Raw genomic sequence first — 17790 nt, 5'->3', positions numbered from 1 at the left:
TGATTAATATATACGTGATGATACCTTCAGTGATGTTGAGTAGATAAAGGGGAAGTTTCTGTCAGATGAGCAGTTGTTCAGTTGGTCTTTAACATTCATAATGCTTCTCTAAAACAAAATTAGCTAAATAAAGAAATGTATGGGTGAGATCTCTAAGCTGTGTCCATTATGTTTATTTTTATTCAGTTAAAATTAGCAGTTATTCACAAAACACAGTGTGTAGAAAGGAGAATGAATGCTTGGATTGCAATTCAGTTAATTGCAAAATGAGAGTACCTGAACTAGGCTCCTTGAGATTAATGAGCCTACACACAGTTTATATGTAGTCCTGCTGAGGCTGTTGCACTACAATGCCCGGTGAACTACGCAAGACACTCGCGGAAGTAGTAAGTGCGCATGCGCATAATAAACGGTCGCGCGCAAGATTTGAGTTTTGTTTGAATAAGTTCGTGCCTGAGGAAAACACAATACACATTTGTTTTAGATATGTAGCAATGGCAAAAGCTGCGAACCTGTCGAGGTCAGATTTGGACTCATCATCTGGAAGCGATTTGTCAGTTTCTAGCCGAACTTCAAACAGAAGTTTGCGAGTTGTGGAGAAAGAAAGAAGAAGGAACGAGGCTGGGGATCCATTTCTGCTTGCGCTGAAGTACTTCTCAGAAGGTAACGTTAGCTAGCTAGGAAGCTGTTAGCATAGAGCTACTAATGCGTGCAGAAGTGAAATGTAGCGAATATTTGGGCTACTTTTTAAACTCCAACGTGAACTAATTGACCGTAATGGCAGCCCAGGTTATTTTCTGTCAACATATGTAAACTTTCAAGGCCGCTCAGTTTTCTTCTTTTGGAAACACCTTTTTACTGTAACTTATTTTGCTACAGCATCCACCAGTGTCTGGATTCACAGTGAGTTGTCTGTTTGTTTCCTAGTGGAGGCGGGTACCCCACGCATAGGAAACGATGTGCTGGAGAGGAACCTGGTGCAGGTGGAGAGAGTGGGGCTCAGTCGAGGACTTCCTCCTGAGGCGATCTCTGTCATGCTGGACTACGCAATGAGCCTCCGTACGGGTACAACAACAACCAACTCTCACACTTAATGGAAACTGCCGCCATTTGCTTAGACAGACTGACTGGAAATACCAATTTACACTATGACAAATTAATTTGACCATACATAACATTTCAGCCTTCCTCTCTATTTCTTGCCCTGAACAGGGGGTATGATTTGTGTTCGGGTCCTGAAGTTTCTGATCCCCGCCACCGTGGTGCCACAGGAGGCCGTTGTTCAAGCGGTGGCGTGGTTATGTGTCAGCAAGATAGCCATCAGCACACAGGTAAAGAGCTCCTCTGTCAAAGGTCTTTGCAAGTCACACACTCTCACAGATTGGAAGGTTGACACTGGAGACCGGACGTAACATAATACTACTGTTATCAGAATTGCTCTGTCCTCTCCCTCCAACTGAATGAAACAGGTGTTATGGGTGTTTTCCAGGTGCTTTTCCTTCGGTGGCTGCTGACTGTTTTCGACATGATCGACTCCAAGGACAATCTTCGAGCCATCTATGGCTTCATCTTCCACTTTGTGACAGAGGAGAATTTGGTATGTGCAGGAATCATATTCCCCCTTGCTCTAATGGGATTGCATTGCTATTTAAGTCATGGTGGTTTGTTTTGTGTTTCAGTCTCCTTACATCTGCCATTTGCTCTACCTTTTGACAAGGAGGGAGAGTGGTAAGTTGCATTTTGTTACTCAATGAACCTTTATGATATGGTACACGTTGTTTCTGCAGAACAACATTGCTCTTACCCATTTTTGTTTTTTCCCTGTCATAGTTCGGCCATTTAGAGTCAGAAAACTGTTGGACCTCCAAACAAAAATGGTAAACAAATACAGTATTGTCCTGTTTAAGTGTTTTTGGTCAATGCTTGTAATATTTTAATGCAATTCAATACAAGTGAATGCATTGTAAACATCTAATCATTGTATTAGCATTATGAAATACTTGGTGATAAATGGCATGAGGAGAATACTTACATATTGTTTGATGCTTTCTCTACATACTTCCCATAAATAGTTTATCTTCTGTACTATTATCTGTAGTTACACTCTGTGAATGATTGTTATAGCCAACAAACTAAGAGTGGAGTCCCCACTGTGAGCATGTTGCACTGAGAGTTCCATTATTTTCCTCTCGTCTACGGTCCCCAGGGCAGGCAGCCGTTCCTGTTGCACTTGCTGTCGTTGTACAAAGTGTTTTGCCCTGAACTGGTGACGCTTGCTCTTCCATCACAAATGAGGGTTAGTATGATCGATCACTCCTAGTGACTTTTGTCTATTGCACAAATCCACACATTGTCGTTCACCAAACATCAGGGTTGGGGTCTATTTCGTCCATATCAAATCCGTAAGTAAACTCTAATTCCAATCCAATTGTCTTAATTGAAACCCTGACAAACATACTTCATGTCGTGTGTATGTTTTCTGCTGTCGTTCAGAGTGGGTTTAAGAATCACAACTCCACGTGGAAGGCAGCGCTCAGTGCTGTCCAGAAGAGGAACAACGGCCAAGTGTTGTCTGACATCAGCCTGACCCTGGGAGTGAAACACAAGACCAACTCCAGGAAGAGGGTATGGAGATCAGATGAGCTGTGGCATAACAGGAAGTCCAATGATCTTGAACGGTGTCTTTTTTTTTTAGGGTCTTAGTGCTAATTTATATCATTTAGAAGAATATTGCTGTTTGCTAAATTCTAATTATTGTGGGGTCAGTCACTATTTATTGCATTCAAAGTCTACTGAGTATACAAAACATTAAGAACACTTTCCATGACAGACTTACCAGCTGAAAGATATGATCCTTTATTTATTGAAAATCTACTTCAATCAGTGTAGGTGAAGGGGAGGAGACGGGTTAAAGAAGGATTTGTAAAGAATTGAGACATTGTTTGTATATGTGTGCCGTTCATAGGGCGAATGGGCAAGACAAATTATTTGTCTTTAAACACTGTATGGTAGTAGGTGCCTGATGCACGGGTTTGACTGTGTCAAGAACTGCAACGCTGCTGTGTTTTTCAGTTTCAACCGTTTCCTGTGTGTATCAAAAATTATCCACCACCTGAATCACAACCAGCTAACTTGACACAACTGCAGGAGACATTGGAGCCAGCATCCCTGTGGAATGCTTTCCACACCTTGTAGAGTCCATGCCCTCATGAATTGAGGCTGTTCTGAAGGGAAAAGGGGGTGCAACTTAATATTAGGAAGGCGTTTCTAATGTTTGGTATACTTGGTGTATGTTAGACTAAACATTTTATTCACGTTTGTCCTACATAGATCAAGCCCTTCTTGTTTTGTTTCTGTAGCTAATGAACTGCTTACAAATTGATAATCAAATATTGTACTGATATCCCAATCACTGATCCATCTGTCAGAAATACCATCACCTGGAGGTGCCATCGCTGAGCTCATCTGTCCAGAGAAACTCTCCCTCCTCCAGCAGCAGGAAGGTCTTCGCCCTGGAGCAACTCCACACCTTCCCACAGCTGCTGGACAACCTTCACCGCATAGAGGTATCCCTCTCCTCCCCTCTCTCTCTCACACCTCTCTCCGTCTCTCTCAGCGGTCTGATTAGTCACACAGCTGTATAGCCTAGATACTTTGATTTGAAACAGATGGAAGGAGCGGATTTAAGCAGGATTGAAAATACTTTTTTTTTGTAGGTGCCCAGCACTGCCCATTTCACTTTAGTGTCATTCTGCAGCCACATGGGGGTGCTATGTCACCGCCACAGTTTTGTTGGATAACAGAAGAGACCAAGGGCTCAACCTCGTCTGCCACTCAATTTGACTGCTGGCAGTGTCGTGTTTATTACCCTGAGCCATAAAACCAATTCATGAGCTCTCTCCATGTCGTTTGTTTTTTAAATTTGTCATTGCTCTGTTTAGACTTCATCAGGGTGTGTTTGTCCCAAACGAGTCATTAATTAACCGGCCAACAGAGATGTATAACTTGGAGCCACATTGAAAAAGTTATAAAGCGTCAACAATTACAAAAGTGCTGCACACAAATATTGTTTGCTTGGTTGGTCCATTGACCTGATCAACCCAGATACATTTCTTTAAAAGGTTTAAGGACACTTACGCTACATAAATTCCCCGTACACAGCCAACGTTTGCAACAAGCCATTCTGCCAGCACGTTCTACTTTTTATGGCTGTGGGTGGACAGGACAGATCAACTAGTACTGTCCATCATGCAGCTCAAACAAATCAGAGGAACAATGCGTTTTCTCCTTATAAATATGGGAAGACTCGGCCATGTCCGTTCACAATCTCTCTCTCTTTATTTGTTAAGTTCCCATATTGCCAGGGAGCTATTCACACAACATACAAACAGGCCAGTCCGTGTGGGGAAATGTCTGAATGCTGCCTGCCACAGACATGGCCATGATTACTGTATTATGAGTATAAGTAGATGTGACAGATTTAGTCCAGTCACTCAGTGACAGATTGATTGCTCACTCATTGAAAACAAGGACACGGGCAACAGATTCTCTCCTTCAATAGGGGCTGCGAATATCTTGACATGAAGCTATTTAGAACATAATGCTGAAGCTATTTAGAACATGATGCTGGCTTGGTGTTAATGGCCCCTCGCTTTGTATGCTGAATTGTATTTGTTTGTGTGTTGTGTGGGTGTGTTTAAAGCGTGAGTGGGTGGTGGGGTTTGATGTGCGTACTGCAAATGTGTGTCTAATAATCATGTCTCCCTTCCACAGCTCCCATCCCAGATGGGTTCTCTGCTGGGCTCCAGTCTGGCCCTCTGTTACCTGGACTACGTACAGGATGACTCCGCCTTCCTCCGACTCAACTTCTGGCTGGGCCACGCCCTCCATGAGGGTACAATCACTAACCAACCACTACGTCTTCCTCGGTTGTCTCTGTCGCTGCAGAAATGTGTCGGCAGGTAGCCTAGAGATTAGTGTTGAGCCAGTAACCGAAGGTTGGTCGTCTGAATCCCCGAGCCGACTAGGTGAAAAAATCTGTCGATCTTAACCCTAATTGGTCCAGAGTCGCTGTCCAATAATGGCTGATCCTTGGCTGTGACCCCACTCTCTGAGGGTGTCTCAAGGGGAGGAGGATATGCAACAAAACAAAAAACATTAGAGTTGCACGGTATACCCGAAACGTAGGTACTTTTTCGATAATGGAACATGAAAATTGGTTCAGTAGTAGAATTTTTGTTACAGGGTACTTCTGTCAAATGCGTCTACTGATTGAACCCTCATCCATTCCCAGTAGGCGTTGCAACGCTCTGTAGAAAAGCTTTTATGAAAATAAAAAGGTTGGGTGTCAAGATTGTACGAATCCACAATGTGATTCTGTCATCACCACTTGTTTTTGTTCTCTTCTTTCCCCTGACCTTTTCAACATTTAAAATATATATTTTATTTTCCTATTTGGGGTTTCAGAGTTTCTGTTCTGCAGTGGGGACCGGGGCTCCGGGAGTTCGTCCGAGGCCCTGCACCTCCTCAACAGGTTGCTCTCCACGCAGCATTTCCTCCAGGTGAGCCCCCCTCCAGGCTCCTCTCACCCTGTCACCCCCAGGGTCCGTCCCCGCCTCTCCCTTTTATGCCAGATTTGGATCTGTCAGAGCATGTTAAACTCTTCTCTGCTCCCACTCTCTTCCCCCTCGCTGCTCGTTAATAAATGATGCCACAGTCAAACGCTCATTTGAGATGCGTATGTTTTGTCTCTCTCTCTTCATCCCTCCCTCTCCCCTCAGGAGGGCTTCTCCAGCACCGAGGGCTTCCTCTACAAGTTCCTGAATGTTTGGGACGGTTCACTCCTCCGCCCCCAGATTCTGGGCCTGCTGAGTGACATCCCTGTGGTCCCCAGTTCCTGTGAGTAGGCCCTGTTTGCTTGGCTGCCTTGCTCTCCACTCTCTCTCCCCTAATTAAACTGCTGAACTGTAACCGCGGGAAGACACGTGACTATGCAATCCCCAGCACATGGCAGGCTGGCAGCATATACCAGGGAGCCTGGGAAAAGTAGTCAGGTGGTTGAATTAAACGTAGTCATGTGGTCGAATTAAATGGTTTGTGCAAATGTCCTTCTCCTGCATCTCTCAGGTATCAACCAGCTTCTGTTTGAGCCTCTCGTTCAGCTGTTCTTCACCTCCACGCTGTTCTTCAAGGTAATTGTCAACAGAATGCCTCCAGATCCCACTTTTCAATTCATTATAAGAAGCTTGCATCATACCATTATATCCATTTCCAGTTATCAGCTCCTTTTTAATCTTGGGTTGTATTCATTTGGCACCAAATGGAAGAGAACTTATTGAAACAGGGAGGAACTACTTGTTCAGTGAGAACCATTTTGTTTTCTGATGAGACATTTTACACCGTTTTTCTACAGTGTGCCCTGTTGTCATTGTAAATGTGTTTTTTTTTCCCACTTTAAATAAGCACCACCCCTCTTGTCTGTCCAGTGCAGTGTGATTGACTGTCTGAACAACATGCTGTTGAAGTGGTTGACCTGGCACTCTGTGTACGCCCTGGAGGACGGCCTGGACATCAGTCTCCACAGCCACACACCCATGTGAGTCTCACTGTCCATCACACACTTCCAACACCAAAGCCCTGTAACTTCCTTTAGTTAAAGACACATTTTACTGTCTTCCTCGCCGGTATTCTAACTCTTCACAAATGGCCAGTCCCTGTCAATACATGTTTATTCCCTTCCCATTTCAAACTTCACCTCTGCAGAGAAACTCAATGAAAAGCGGTGCCGAAATCAATGTCTGAGGTGTGTGTGATGGTCAGCCTCCTCGGTTTCTCCTCAGCGCTGTCCTCTGGAACGCAGCAACGTAATGAACTGCAGTGTGTCTGTGTGTCTCCGCCTGGCCTCATTGCTGCACACTCAGCGCTGATTTGGTTATTGTCTTTTATTGCATTAACCGGGGTGGGCGGGGCTGCTGAAGGAGAAATTAATATGATCCAAGGACAAAGCCCCCCGTTTGAGCTTCTCACTAGTCCCATGTATCATTACCATTCACCCTTTTCCTTATTATTAAGGCCTTTGTCTTATGTTCAGTTACATGACCATTCTTCAACTCCTCCCCAGGAACATGAGTCTGTCTGGCTTCATGGACTCTGTTGTGGAGCTGGTGCGTTTCGTGGGCCGCCTGGCCGCCATGGGGCTGCAGCTAGAAGGCTGCCACTCCCTGCTCCTCAGCTTCATTTTGGACTTCTACGAGACGGTAATCAAACCAGATGAAGCCAGTACATTTTGTTGAATACATAAAGGGGGGAAAAGTCTGTCGATCCCTTATAGTGATCCCACCCATGCAGGACTGTTAGAATCCTGTAAGTGGTTGATCACTGTAATCATATTCACTTTAACCAGAGTGCACTAGATCAGTTGTTCCATATTCATGGTCCGTTTAGAAAAGGAGACAACCGTGTTTGTTGTGGAGGTGATGACGTGTGTGCCCCTGTGCGTGCCATTCAGGTGTGTGACATGTTCCTGAAGTACGGGCTCCCCATGGTGGTCATGCCCCCCGTAGGCGTGTTCTACCCAGCCCTGTTTGCCACCGACCCTGTCAGCGTGGACCGCCTCGGCTACATCATGTACAGGTGAGGAGGAGTGGTGTCGTCAACGCCAGTATTATCATGTCAACACCGGGCCTGTTGGAAGTCAACACGTCACGTCAGAGTGTCATCTTTTCACAGTTCGGTCACTGCGTTGCCGTGTGCAAATCATCTGCGTGTATATATTTGATGACGCAGGTGAATGGTACGCTCTCTTGGTACAGCTCACCAGCCAGAACATAACATTTATGATTCATGATAATGAAGGGTCAAGGGTGCAGAATTGCGCTAAGATCCATTTTCCCAAATAATTTTTCAGGCATATGAAGAGTGCAAACGGCATGCATTACTCAAAGCACGAATGTCTTGTCGCACAAATACACAAAGCATACATCTATAGCAGGGGTCCTCTTGTACTCGTTAAAGCATACATCTATAGCAGGGGTCCTCTAGTAAATCAAATCCAAATCAAATGTATTTGTCACATACACATGGTTAGCAGATGTTAATGCGAGTGTAGCGAAATGCTTATGCTTCTAGTTCTGACAATGCAGTAGTAACCAATGAGTAATCTAACAATTCCAAAACTACTACCTTATACACACAAGTGTAAAGGGATAAAGAATATGTACATAAAGATATATGATTGAGTGATGGTACAGAACGGCATAGGCAAGATGCAGTAGATGGTATCGAGTACAGTATATACATATGAGATGAATAATGTAGGGTATGTAAACATTAAGTAGCATTGTTTAAAGTGGCTAGTGATACATTTATTACATACATTTTTCCATTATTTAAGTGGCTGGAGTTGAGTCAGTGTGTTGGCAGCAGCCACTGAATGTTAGTGGTGGCTGTTCAACAGTCTGATGGCCTTGAGATAGAAGCTATTTTTCAGTCTCTCGGGCCATGCTTTGATGCACCTGTACTGACCTCGCCTTCTGGATGATAGCGGGGTGAACAGGCAGTGGCTCGGTTGGTTGTCCTTGATGATCTTTATGGCCTTCCTGTGACATCGGGTCTCCTGGAGGGTGGGTAGTTTGCTCCCGGTGATGCGTTGTGCACACCTCACTACCCTCTGGAGAGCCTTACGGTTGTGGGCGGAGCAGTTGCCGTACCAGGCGGTGATACAGCCCGACAGGATGCTCTCGATTGTGCATCTGTAGAAGTTTGTGAGTGCTTTTGGTGACAAGCTGAATTTCTTCTGCCTCCTGAGGTTGAAGAGGCGCTGCTGCGCCTTCTTCACGACGCTCTCTGTGTGGGTGGACCAATTCAGTTTGTCTGTGATGTGTACGCCAAGGAACTTAAAACTTACTACCCTCTCCACTACTGTCCCATCGATGTGGATAGGGGGGTGCTCCCTCTGCTGACACCACACTCTGAGGGCCCTCACCTCCTCCCTGTAGGCCGTCTCGTCGTTGTTGGTAATCAAGCCTACCACTGTAGTGTCGTCCGCAAACTTGATGATTGAGTTGGAGGCGTGCATGGCCACGCAGCCGTGGGTGAACAGGGAGTACAGGAGAGGGCTCAGAACACACCCTTGTGGGGCCCCGTTGTTGAGGATCAGCGGGGTGGAGGTGTTGTTACCTACCCTCACCACCTGGGGGCGGCCCGTCAGGAAGTCCAATACCCAGTTGCACAGGGTGGGGTCGAGACCCAGGCTCTCGAGCTTGATGATGAGTTTGGAGGGTACTATGGTGTTATGCTGAGCTGTAGTCGATGAACACCATTCTCACATAGGTATTCCTCTTGTCCAGATGGGTTAGGGTAGTGTGCAGTGTGGTTGCGATTGCGTCGTCTGTGGACCTATTTGGGCGGTAAGCAAATTGGAGTGGGTCTAGGGTGTCAGGGAGGGTGGAGGTGATATGGTCCTTCACTCGTCTCTCAAAGCACTTCATGATGACGGAAGTGGTAGTCGTTTAGCTAAGGTAACTGAGCTAAACGACTACCGCCCCTTGGAAACAGGGACAATGGTGGCCCCCTTGAAGCATGTGGGAACAGCAGACTGGGATAAGGATTGATTGAATATGTCCGTAAACACACCAGTCAGCTGGTCTGCGCATGCTCTGAGGACGCGGCTGGGGATGCCGTCTGGGCCTGCAGCCTTGCGAGGTTTAACATGTTTAAATATTTTACTCAAAACGACTGCAATGAAGGAGAGTCTGCAGGTTTTGGTTGTGGGCCGTGTCAGTGGCACTGTTTTGTCCTCAAAGCGGGCAAAAAAGTTATTTAGTCTGTCTGGGAGCAAGACATCTTGGTCTGCGACGGGGCTGGTTTTCTTGTACTAGTTAAAGCATGCGTCTAGCAGGGGTCCTCTAGTACTAGTTAAAGCATACATCTATATGTAGGTTAAAGCATACATCTGTAGCAGGGGTCCTCTAGTACTAGTTAAAGCATACATCTGTAGCGGGGTCCTCTAGTACTAGTTAAAGCATACATCTGTAGCGGGGTCCTCTAGTACTAGTTAAAGCATACATCTGTAGCGGGGTCCTCTAGTACTAGTTAAAGCATACATCTGTAGCGGGGTCCTCTAGTACTAGTTAAAGCATACATCTATATGTAGGTTAAAGCATACATCTGTAGCAGGGGTCCTCTAGTACTAGTTAAAGCATACATCTGTAGCGGGGGTCCTCTAGTACTAGTTAAAGCATACATCTGTAGCGGGGGTCCTCTAGTACTAGTTAAGAAGTTCTGGTCACACACATTTCCTAGGTCGCAAAGGTCCGGATGGATATTGTCATTCATCGGCGTAGTAACAGACTCCCACCTCACAACCCGTGCAATCCCAAACTGTTCACACCCCTCTTGTTGGTGGAGAGTTTCAAAGCTAATTTCCCTCAATTCTACACATTTTGCATGTGGCAGGGAATTGTTTTTGCTGTTTTTTATTTGATTTTTTATTTAGCTAATTTCCTGCAATTCAACACATTTACGTCCGACTGGATCCATTGTCCATATTGACCCCCTTCTGGGTCCGGATCCGGACTTATGTCCGCCAGTTGAGTATGGGGGAATCTATAGCATGTCAAAATACCACTGCTTTTATTAAAACAGGCCAAACATCTGGTCTTAGCAACTGCTGCTACTATGGTGGTTGTTTTTAAGCTTGTTATTGTAAAATGTTCTGCTCGCTGTAAATGGCCTTTAGGACAGATGTTTACATAACATGGAAAGCAATGTGGTTGCTTTTCCACCCTTATACAGACCACTAAAGTTATTTATCTTTTTTCCAGGTACAAGAAGAACCTGACCTCTGCTAAGTGTCTACAAAAGGAGACCAAGGTAATAGAAGCACTCCCTTTTTAAGATGTGTTTTCTGCTTTGCAAATCTAACAGTGTTTTTGCATAATCAAGCATTTCAAGGCTCCTCGTGAGGCCACTTCTACCCGTCCAAATGATGAATGAAACTATAAGAATTAAGTGCTGATTAAAGAATTGCAATTTTGGTGGTTACTCGTTCAAACAAGAACAAAAACAATTCTAGTGAATGAAGGCAATTGAATTTGCAAGTAGGTACTGCCATTTGTATACAGTGCCTTCAGAAAGTATACACACCCCATGACTGAGATTTTGTATCACTGATCTACACACAATACCCCATAATGTGAAAGTGGAATTATGTTTTTAATTTTGTTTTAAATTAAAAATGAAAAGATGAAATGTCTTGAGTCAATAAGTATTCAACCCACATACAATTATTTGTAAGGTCCCTCCATCGTGCAGTGAATTTCAATTTCAACCACAGACCAGTGAGGTTTTTCAATGCTTCTCAAAGAAGGGCACCTATAGACATGTTGGTTGTTTAGCAAAAAAAAAACGACACATGCGCAGCCATGTGGCAAAACAGATGAGGTAGGTTTAGATTGTTTACAATGTAGAAGCTTTATTTCGTCTCCAATGTTTATTGAAAACATAAATACATTTGCACATAAGCACTAGTTGTCTCTCAAATACATTGTTACAGTTGTATGTTAGATACAACTTTTTGCCATATAAGCATTGTCATGAAATCTGTCAAAACACTTCAGAACAAGATGCCAGTCACTACAAAGATACAGGCATCCTTTCTAACTCGGTGCCCAGAGAGAAAGGAAACCACTCCAGGGATTTCACCAAAGGCAATGGTGACTTTAAAACAGTTACAGAGTTTAAAGGCTGTGATAGAAAAAAACTGAGGATGGATCAACAACATTGTAGTTAACTCCACAATACGAACCTAAATTACACAGTGAAAAGAAGGAAGCCTGTACAGAATAAAATATTCCAAAACATCCATCCTTTTTGCAATAAAGCACTTAAGTAAAACTGTAAAACATGTGGCAAAAACATGAACTTTTTGTCCTGAATACAAAGTGTTATGTTTGGGGAAAATCCAACACAGCACATCATTGAGGTACACACTGCATATTTTTAAGCATGGTGGTGGCTGCATCATGTTATGGGTATGCTTGCCAACGGCAAGTACTAGGAACTAAAAAAAAAAAAATGGAATAGAGCCAAGTATGGGCAAAATCCTAGAGGAAAACCTGGTTCAGTTTGCTCTCCAACAGACGCTGGGAGACAAATTCACCTTTCAGCTGGACAATAACCCTGAAACACAATACCAAATATTCATGAGTTGTTTACCAAGATATTTTTTAAATTGTTTATTAAATGTAACCTTTATTTAGCTAGGCAAGTCAGTTACAAACAAATTCTTATTTATAATGACTGCCTAACCCGGATGATGCTGGGCCAATTGTGCGCAGCCCTAAGAGACGCCCAATCACGGTCGGTTGTGATACAGCCTGGAATCGAACCAGGTCTGTCGTGACGCTTCTAGCACTGAGATGCAGTGCCTTAAACCGCTGCGCCACTCGGGAGCCCATATTGAGTGGCCTAGTTACAGTTTTGACTCAAATTGGCCTGAAAATCTATGGCAAGACTTAAATGGCTGTCTAGCAATGATAACTTGACAGAGCTTGAAGAATTTAAGAATAGTGTGCAGATGTTGCGCAATCCAGGTGTGCAAAGCTCTTAGAGACTTAGCCAGAAAGAGTCACAGCTCTAATCGCTGCCAAAGGTGGTTCTACAAAGTATTGACTCAGGGGTGTGAATATTTATGTAAATGAGAGAATTCTGTATTTCATTTTCAATAAATCTGCTAACATTTAAAAAAACATGTTTTCACTTTGTCGTTATGTGGTATTGTGTGTAGATTGGTCAGGGGGGAAAAACGATTGAATCCGCGAATACAGGCTTTAACACAACAAAGTAGAATAAGTCAAGGGGTCTGAATACTTTCCGAAGGCACTCGGTACGAAACAATATATGTTTACCCCATATTTCCGACAGCGTCTTACCAAGAGAAATGGATCCGGTAAGCGGAATGCAAATTGGTCAGCGCGGGCAGACATTATAGATAATGGACCTGGGTTTTAACCACCCAACACCCTTTCCCTGGTGATTATTCTTTGAGAGAGCCTATTTATTTTGCATGTGTCATACACTGTTTAAAGTGTTTAAACTACATCTCCATCGCTCTTTTTTTATTTTTATCATCCCTCCATTGCAGCAGGCGTTTCACATCAGCAGGCAGACGTACCGGGAGTTTAACCACTACCTGTCCTTCATGGTGAGCTGCCTGTGGAACTCCAAGATGTTCCTTCCAGGCATGGCCATCGAGGTGGACCAGGAGCTCCTGTCTCTCAGCAAAGTGGCCAAGCCCTGGACCAGCTTCGACCTCATCCACCACCCTGCCTTCCTCGGCTACGCCCTCGACTTTCATCACAAGGTGAGTGAGAATTTTTATGTAACTTAGAAAATGTTGCCGATTTATTTACTCATTGCATTCTTTCAGGCATTATATAAAGTCCAGATCCGTGAAACTAATATTGTATATCATTTTCATAAATGTCCACTAAATGTTTGTGCTCAGTTTATATATGAAGTCTAATTTTCAAATTTCAAGAGAAACACCTGACGCACAAGGGAGCAGCCAGCCTCTCCAGTTGAATGAATACATTTTAAGGCTGGACAAGGAGATGAATGTGTTATTAATGTATCTTTTATACAAGATCCATTAATACAGAATCACATTTTATTATTCATGGGCGCTGCATGAGACTTGATTTTTCATCATGTTTAATTATCCAAGTACTTTTTGGTCAGAATCACTACAACATCCAGTACACTGTTCTGAGATTTACTGGGAGGGGGGAAACTGTTGAATATTAATGCTTCTCTCTTTATCAGTGTTGGCCAGAGAGGAAGGAAATTGATCTCAATTCCATAAAGGTACCACAGTCTTACCACTTATTTAGTTTTAATGTCTGTACGTACGTGCACTGATGTGCATTTTAAAGTGTGCCGTTTTGATTTTTAATTGACCTTGTGCTACTGATCACCGAGCTATAGGCAGTACTGGATGGTCCTTTTTTAATGGATGGTCTGTAACGCTGTCCGTCTGTCTGTCTGTAGGCCGGGAAGCAGTGGGACTGGTACCTGGAGTTCCTCTTCTCTCAGGGCTTTCAGGGCCTCCAACAGTTTGTTCAGAGTAGCATCACCAGACGCTCTGTGGCTGGAACCAATGACCAGGGTCAGGGAGACAGGCAACCCACAAACAGTTAAACAACAGAGGACAAAACACAAGACTGAAACTTCTCCTTGTTGTAAAGGACGTATACATGTTTTATCTCTCACCATCTTCTCCAAGGCAAGATTCACAAGAGACTAGACTATCTCTGTAAATAGACACTTTTTAAAATCTTGATGTGTTTTTATTATGTCTTGTCCCTATTTTAGTTCCGCTTGATGCTCATGTGTTGTCTGTTCTCTTGTATAGCTTAAGCATCTATCGATTTATTTCTGTGGAACTTGCACATTAATAAGAATAGGCTTTTATGATTTTCTTTTAGACTAAAGCATCCCCCCCGGTCTTTTACTAAATTACACCAATGCTCCTAAAAAGCAAACATTAAACATGTTGGAACATGCAAACTTAGTGAAAAGTATAATCTATTTTCTATTAAAAGCCATTGGTATAATTAATTATGGGGAAGTCATCAGTATCTTTTGCAGGTAATGGCCCTACCTTCTGGAAAACATTTTCCCTTAATTGAAGGATCCATCTGGATAGTTAATAGGCCCTTGGCTTTCCAGTTAACTTGGAACATGCTGGGTGCAGGGAAACACATTGCACACCAGACACACACTCCATTCTCACAGTGCCACCATAGACTTCCCTTCTGAGCATCACCATTACTGACAATTGGGTCCACAGGTCTGCTTTGTGTGCATTCTGTATCAATATGTCGAGTAAATTCTTCAGCCCATTGTTCCTTTTCAACGTAGTGGTGCGTGGGTCAGCTGTTTGTGCGCCCACCTGCAATTGCGAATAACCCAGCCGCAACCGCCTGGCGACAGCCAATGTGAAAATTTGAGGCCCGCACCTGACTCTAACCCGCTAATATAGAAGACAAGGATTTTTGTTTCTGCTTATTTCTGACATTTTGGTAGGCTATTTGTAAGTCAATTTGTCAATAATTAGATAGGCTACATGCAGCTTCTCTTGTCATTAGCTTAAATGTTGCCCTAGAAAACTAAATAAACCCTTCTCACCAGTATGTTAAATGTCAATAAAATGAATGCTTCAAACTATACTTGTGGGAAAGAATCTATTCTGTGTGGCTGCACCCTTGCCCTGGCATTTGAAATCCATATATTAGGCCCTAATGACTTTATTTAACTTGACTGATTTCCTTATATGAACTGTAACTCAGTGATATTGTTTTATTTTTTTATTCGGTATAGTTGACATCGGTAAAGTTCTGTCATCTTGGCTTCTTTCGCGGAGCAAAGACGCTTAGGGACCGGGGATCAAATGCAATATTTTAAAAAACAGGAAAGATTTTCTGTGCAAAAGGTCCAAATGACATCAGTTTGACTGGTTGTAAGGAAATAGAAAGCTGTGAAAACGACCCAAAATGTTTCTGAACAGATTTAATTTCGGCTTGGATAGTATTTCAACCAAATAAAATATCCATCAGCTTTTATGATGCTCGTAAAGACAGCACCTCCAGACATGTGCATTCTCTCAATAAATCCTTTTTCTCCACCCCTATTTACAAAGTCAAAAATTTGCCTACATTTTGTGTATCATTTTACTGCAAGAAATGCTTAATTCTGGAGGAGTTAATATTACGACTGAGGGGTTATAGACTACATCAAGTCAGTGTCCAGATTTCAGTTTTCTTGTCCATCTGAACAGTTGCCTAGGTTACACTAGGCCTCTTTGAAGTCCCTATCTGGTGATTGTTGAATTTGTGTAGCACCTCAATCACACTGCTATCATCCTCTTTTACCACTTCACCAAATCTTTCCCAAACATGGCTTTTCTCTTATTGAATTAAACTCCAACATGGTCCTTTTTGCCTCAAACCTGAACTTTTCCTGCCCGTTCCCAAAAGCAATAGGCTTATGCACTTAGCATGCAATAATGAAAAACCTCAGTGTAGCCTGTAGATATAAATTGCACAATAATTATACAGTTATGAATTTTTTTTACAGGTATTTTCTCTTTATTCAACCACACCCACTGAAAGATTATGGTAATCTGTGTGGGTAACTGGACAGGTAGGATGACTGACAATTTTTTTATTTTTTTTATTTCACCTTTATTTAACCAGTTAGGCAAGTTGAGAACAAGTTCTCATTTACAATTGCGACCTGGCCAAGATCAAGCAAAGCAGTTCGACACATACAACAACACAGAGCTACACATGGAGTAAAACAAACATGCAGTCAATAATACAGTAGAAAAATAAGTATATTCAATGTGAGCAAATGAGGTCAGATAAGGGAGGTTAAAGGCAAAAAAAAAATAGTGAAGGTGAACAGGTGGCCACGGGTCAGGTGACAAAGGAATGGATGAGACCTGAGGCAGGAATTCCTTTAACCACAAAGGGGTATATTAACTGGGCAGTTTGTGCTGCATAACAAGGAAACAGAACAACATGTATTCAATTCAAGGGGCTTTATTGGCATGGTAAACGTGTTAACATTGCCAAAGCAAGTGAGGTAGATAATATACAAAAGTGAAATAAACAAAAATTAACAGTAAACATTACACAAACAGAAGTTTCAAAACAATAAAGACATTAAATGTCATATGTACTGTATATATTCAGTCAAATTCATAATCAAAAGTCAAATCATTCTCATTAACAATCATGTAGTTCAGCAATTCAGTTCAAAAAGAATTCAACAGGAATTGCCATTTAGGCTCATAACTATTCATCATAACCATGAGAAGAATAATATAAATCAATAATTTATTCAATCTATAATCAATTTGATATCAGAATTTATCAATTCAGCAAATGTTTCCGATTTCATCTTTCCAGGTTTGTCTTCATATATACATGTAATTTCGTTACATTTTAACCATATGTCAATGGGTTAATTGGCCTGTGATGATCTATAGGGCCGTGATCTTTGTCCATTGACATGACACAATAGGTTTGAAGCGTGTGCTGCAAGCTGCGCTCAGAGGTAATAACGAAATAACTGATGACTCGCACTCAATCGCAACAGATAGTTCAGATGAAAGGTAATTTATTTGGTGGACTTACATTGATTCATGTACGCACAGAATATCTGGATTAGACGGAGTTGAGGAAGAGAAAGCAGCGAGGTCGGGCGGTGGCGATTTTCTCCTTTTTAATGAGTTGAGATCTGTCGGACATTTCCACCTGACCTAATTAAAGCGCCCCTGGCGCAGCTGAGCAAGTGTCCATGAATTAAAGGGCGATTCCACCAACTTCATGGGCCTTTCTACAGCCACCCCGGAAATGTGTTAAATTCCACACTCCTCAAAAGACTCATCGTTCGATGTCCTCTGTCTTCTCAGGGAGAGGAATTAGTCGAGCAACTGGCTGGACATATGTCTGGTTCTTTACCTGGATCTCCACTGATCTAACTTGACCGTCAGTCCCAGGCATGGTCTTGGTGATATGGACCGCCGTCCAGGAGGCTCAAGGCAGTTAAGGGTCCACTATCATGACTACTTGGCCAGTGTCTAGGCTGGCCGTTTCTTTCTGCCATTTCCCTCTGTGCTGTAGGCTTGGTAGGCCATCCCAAATTAATCGGGCTCAGAAATGGTCAACCAAGATCTGGCTGTGTCACCAACGAGGTTGGTATCAGCATACATGGCTTGGGGAA

The 17790-nt window shown here is 43.1% G+C and overlaps 1 protein-coding gene across 3 annotated transcripts; it reads left to right on the top strand.

Annotated features, from left to right (window-relative positions):
* The first annotated feature begins 384 nt into the window (after positions 1 to 384).
* On the top strand, positions 385 to 15230 carry LOC112256166 (centromere protein I). Of its 3 annotated transcripts, none has more exons than XM_024429203.2 (20): positions 385 to 663; positions 928 to 1059; positions 1213 to 1331; positions 1490 to 1597; positions 1680 to 1728; positions 1831 to 1877; positions 2207 to 2296; positions 2494 to 2625; positions 3429 to 3566; positions 4774 to 4894; positions 5467 to 5561; positions 5781 to 5898; positions 6127 to 6191; positions 6486 to 6595; positions 7121 to 7256; positions 7508 to 7632; positions 10824 to 10872; positions 13145 to 13363; positions 13825 to 13866; positions 14050 to 15230. In XM_024429203.2, exons 1-20 carry the CDS (start codon positions 495 to 497, stop codon positions 14197 to 14199), a joined length of 2214 nt encoding a protein of 737 aa, XP_024284971.1. In that variant the 5' UTR covers positions 385 to 494; the 3' UTR covers positions 14200 to 15230. The 3 variants fall into 3 exon arrangements, with proteins under 3 accessions (XP_024284971.1, XP_024284970.1, XP_024284969.1); XM_024429202.2 differs by having other exon boundaries at positions 928 to 1065; positions 13148 to 13363; XM_024429201.2 differs by having other exon boundaries at positions 386 to 663; positions 928 to 1065.
* The last annotated feature ends 2560 nt before the right edge of the window (positions 15231 to 17790 follow it).

This window comes from Oncorhynchus tshawytscha, linkage group LG08 (genome assembly GCF_018296145.1).
Source record: "Oncorhynchus tshawytscha isolate Ot180627B linkage group LG08, Otsh_v2.0, whole genome shotgun sequence".
In the NCBI taxonomy this organism is placed as follows: Eukaryota; Metazoa; Chordata; class Actinopteri; order Salmoniformes; family Salmonidae; genus Oncorhynchus; species Oncorhynchus tshawytscha.
Note: the sequence above shows the minus strand (reverse complement) of the source record. Positions and strands in the feature narration are given on the sequence as shown.

Coding starts and splice junctions, on each gene's coding strand:
- LOC112256166 (XM_024429201.2), top strand. CDS start 495: ATGGCAAAAGCTGCGAACCTGTCGAGGTCAGATTTGGACTCATCATCT. Junction 1,332..1,489: donor AGATAGCCATCAGCACACAG/GTAAAGAGCTCC, acceptor GGTGTTTTCCAG/GTGCTTTTCCTTCGGTGGCT. Junction 6,192..6,485: donor CCTCCACGCTGTTCTTCAAG/GTAATTGTCAAC, acceptor TTGTCTGTCCAG/TGCAGTGTGATTGACTGTCT.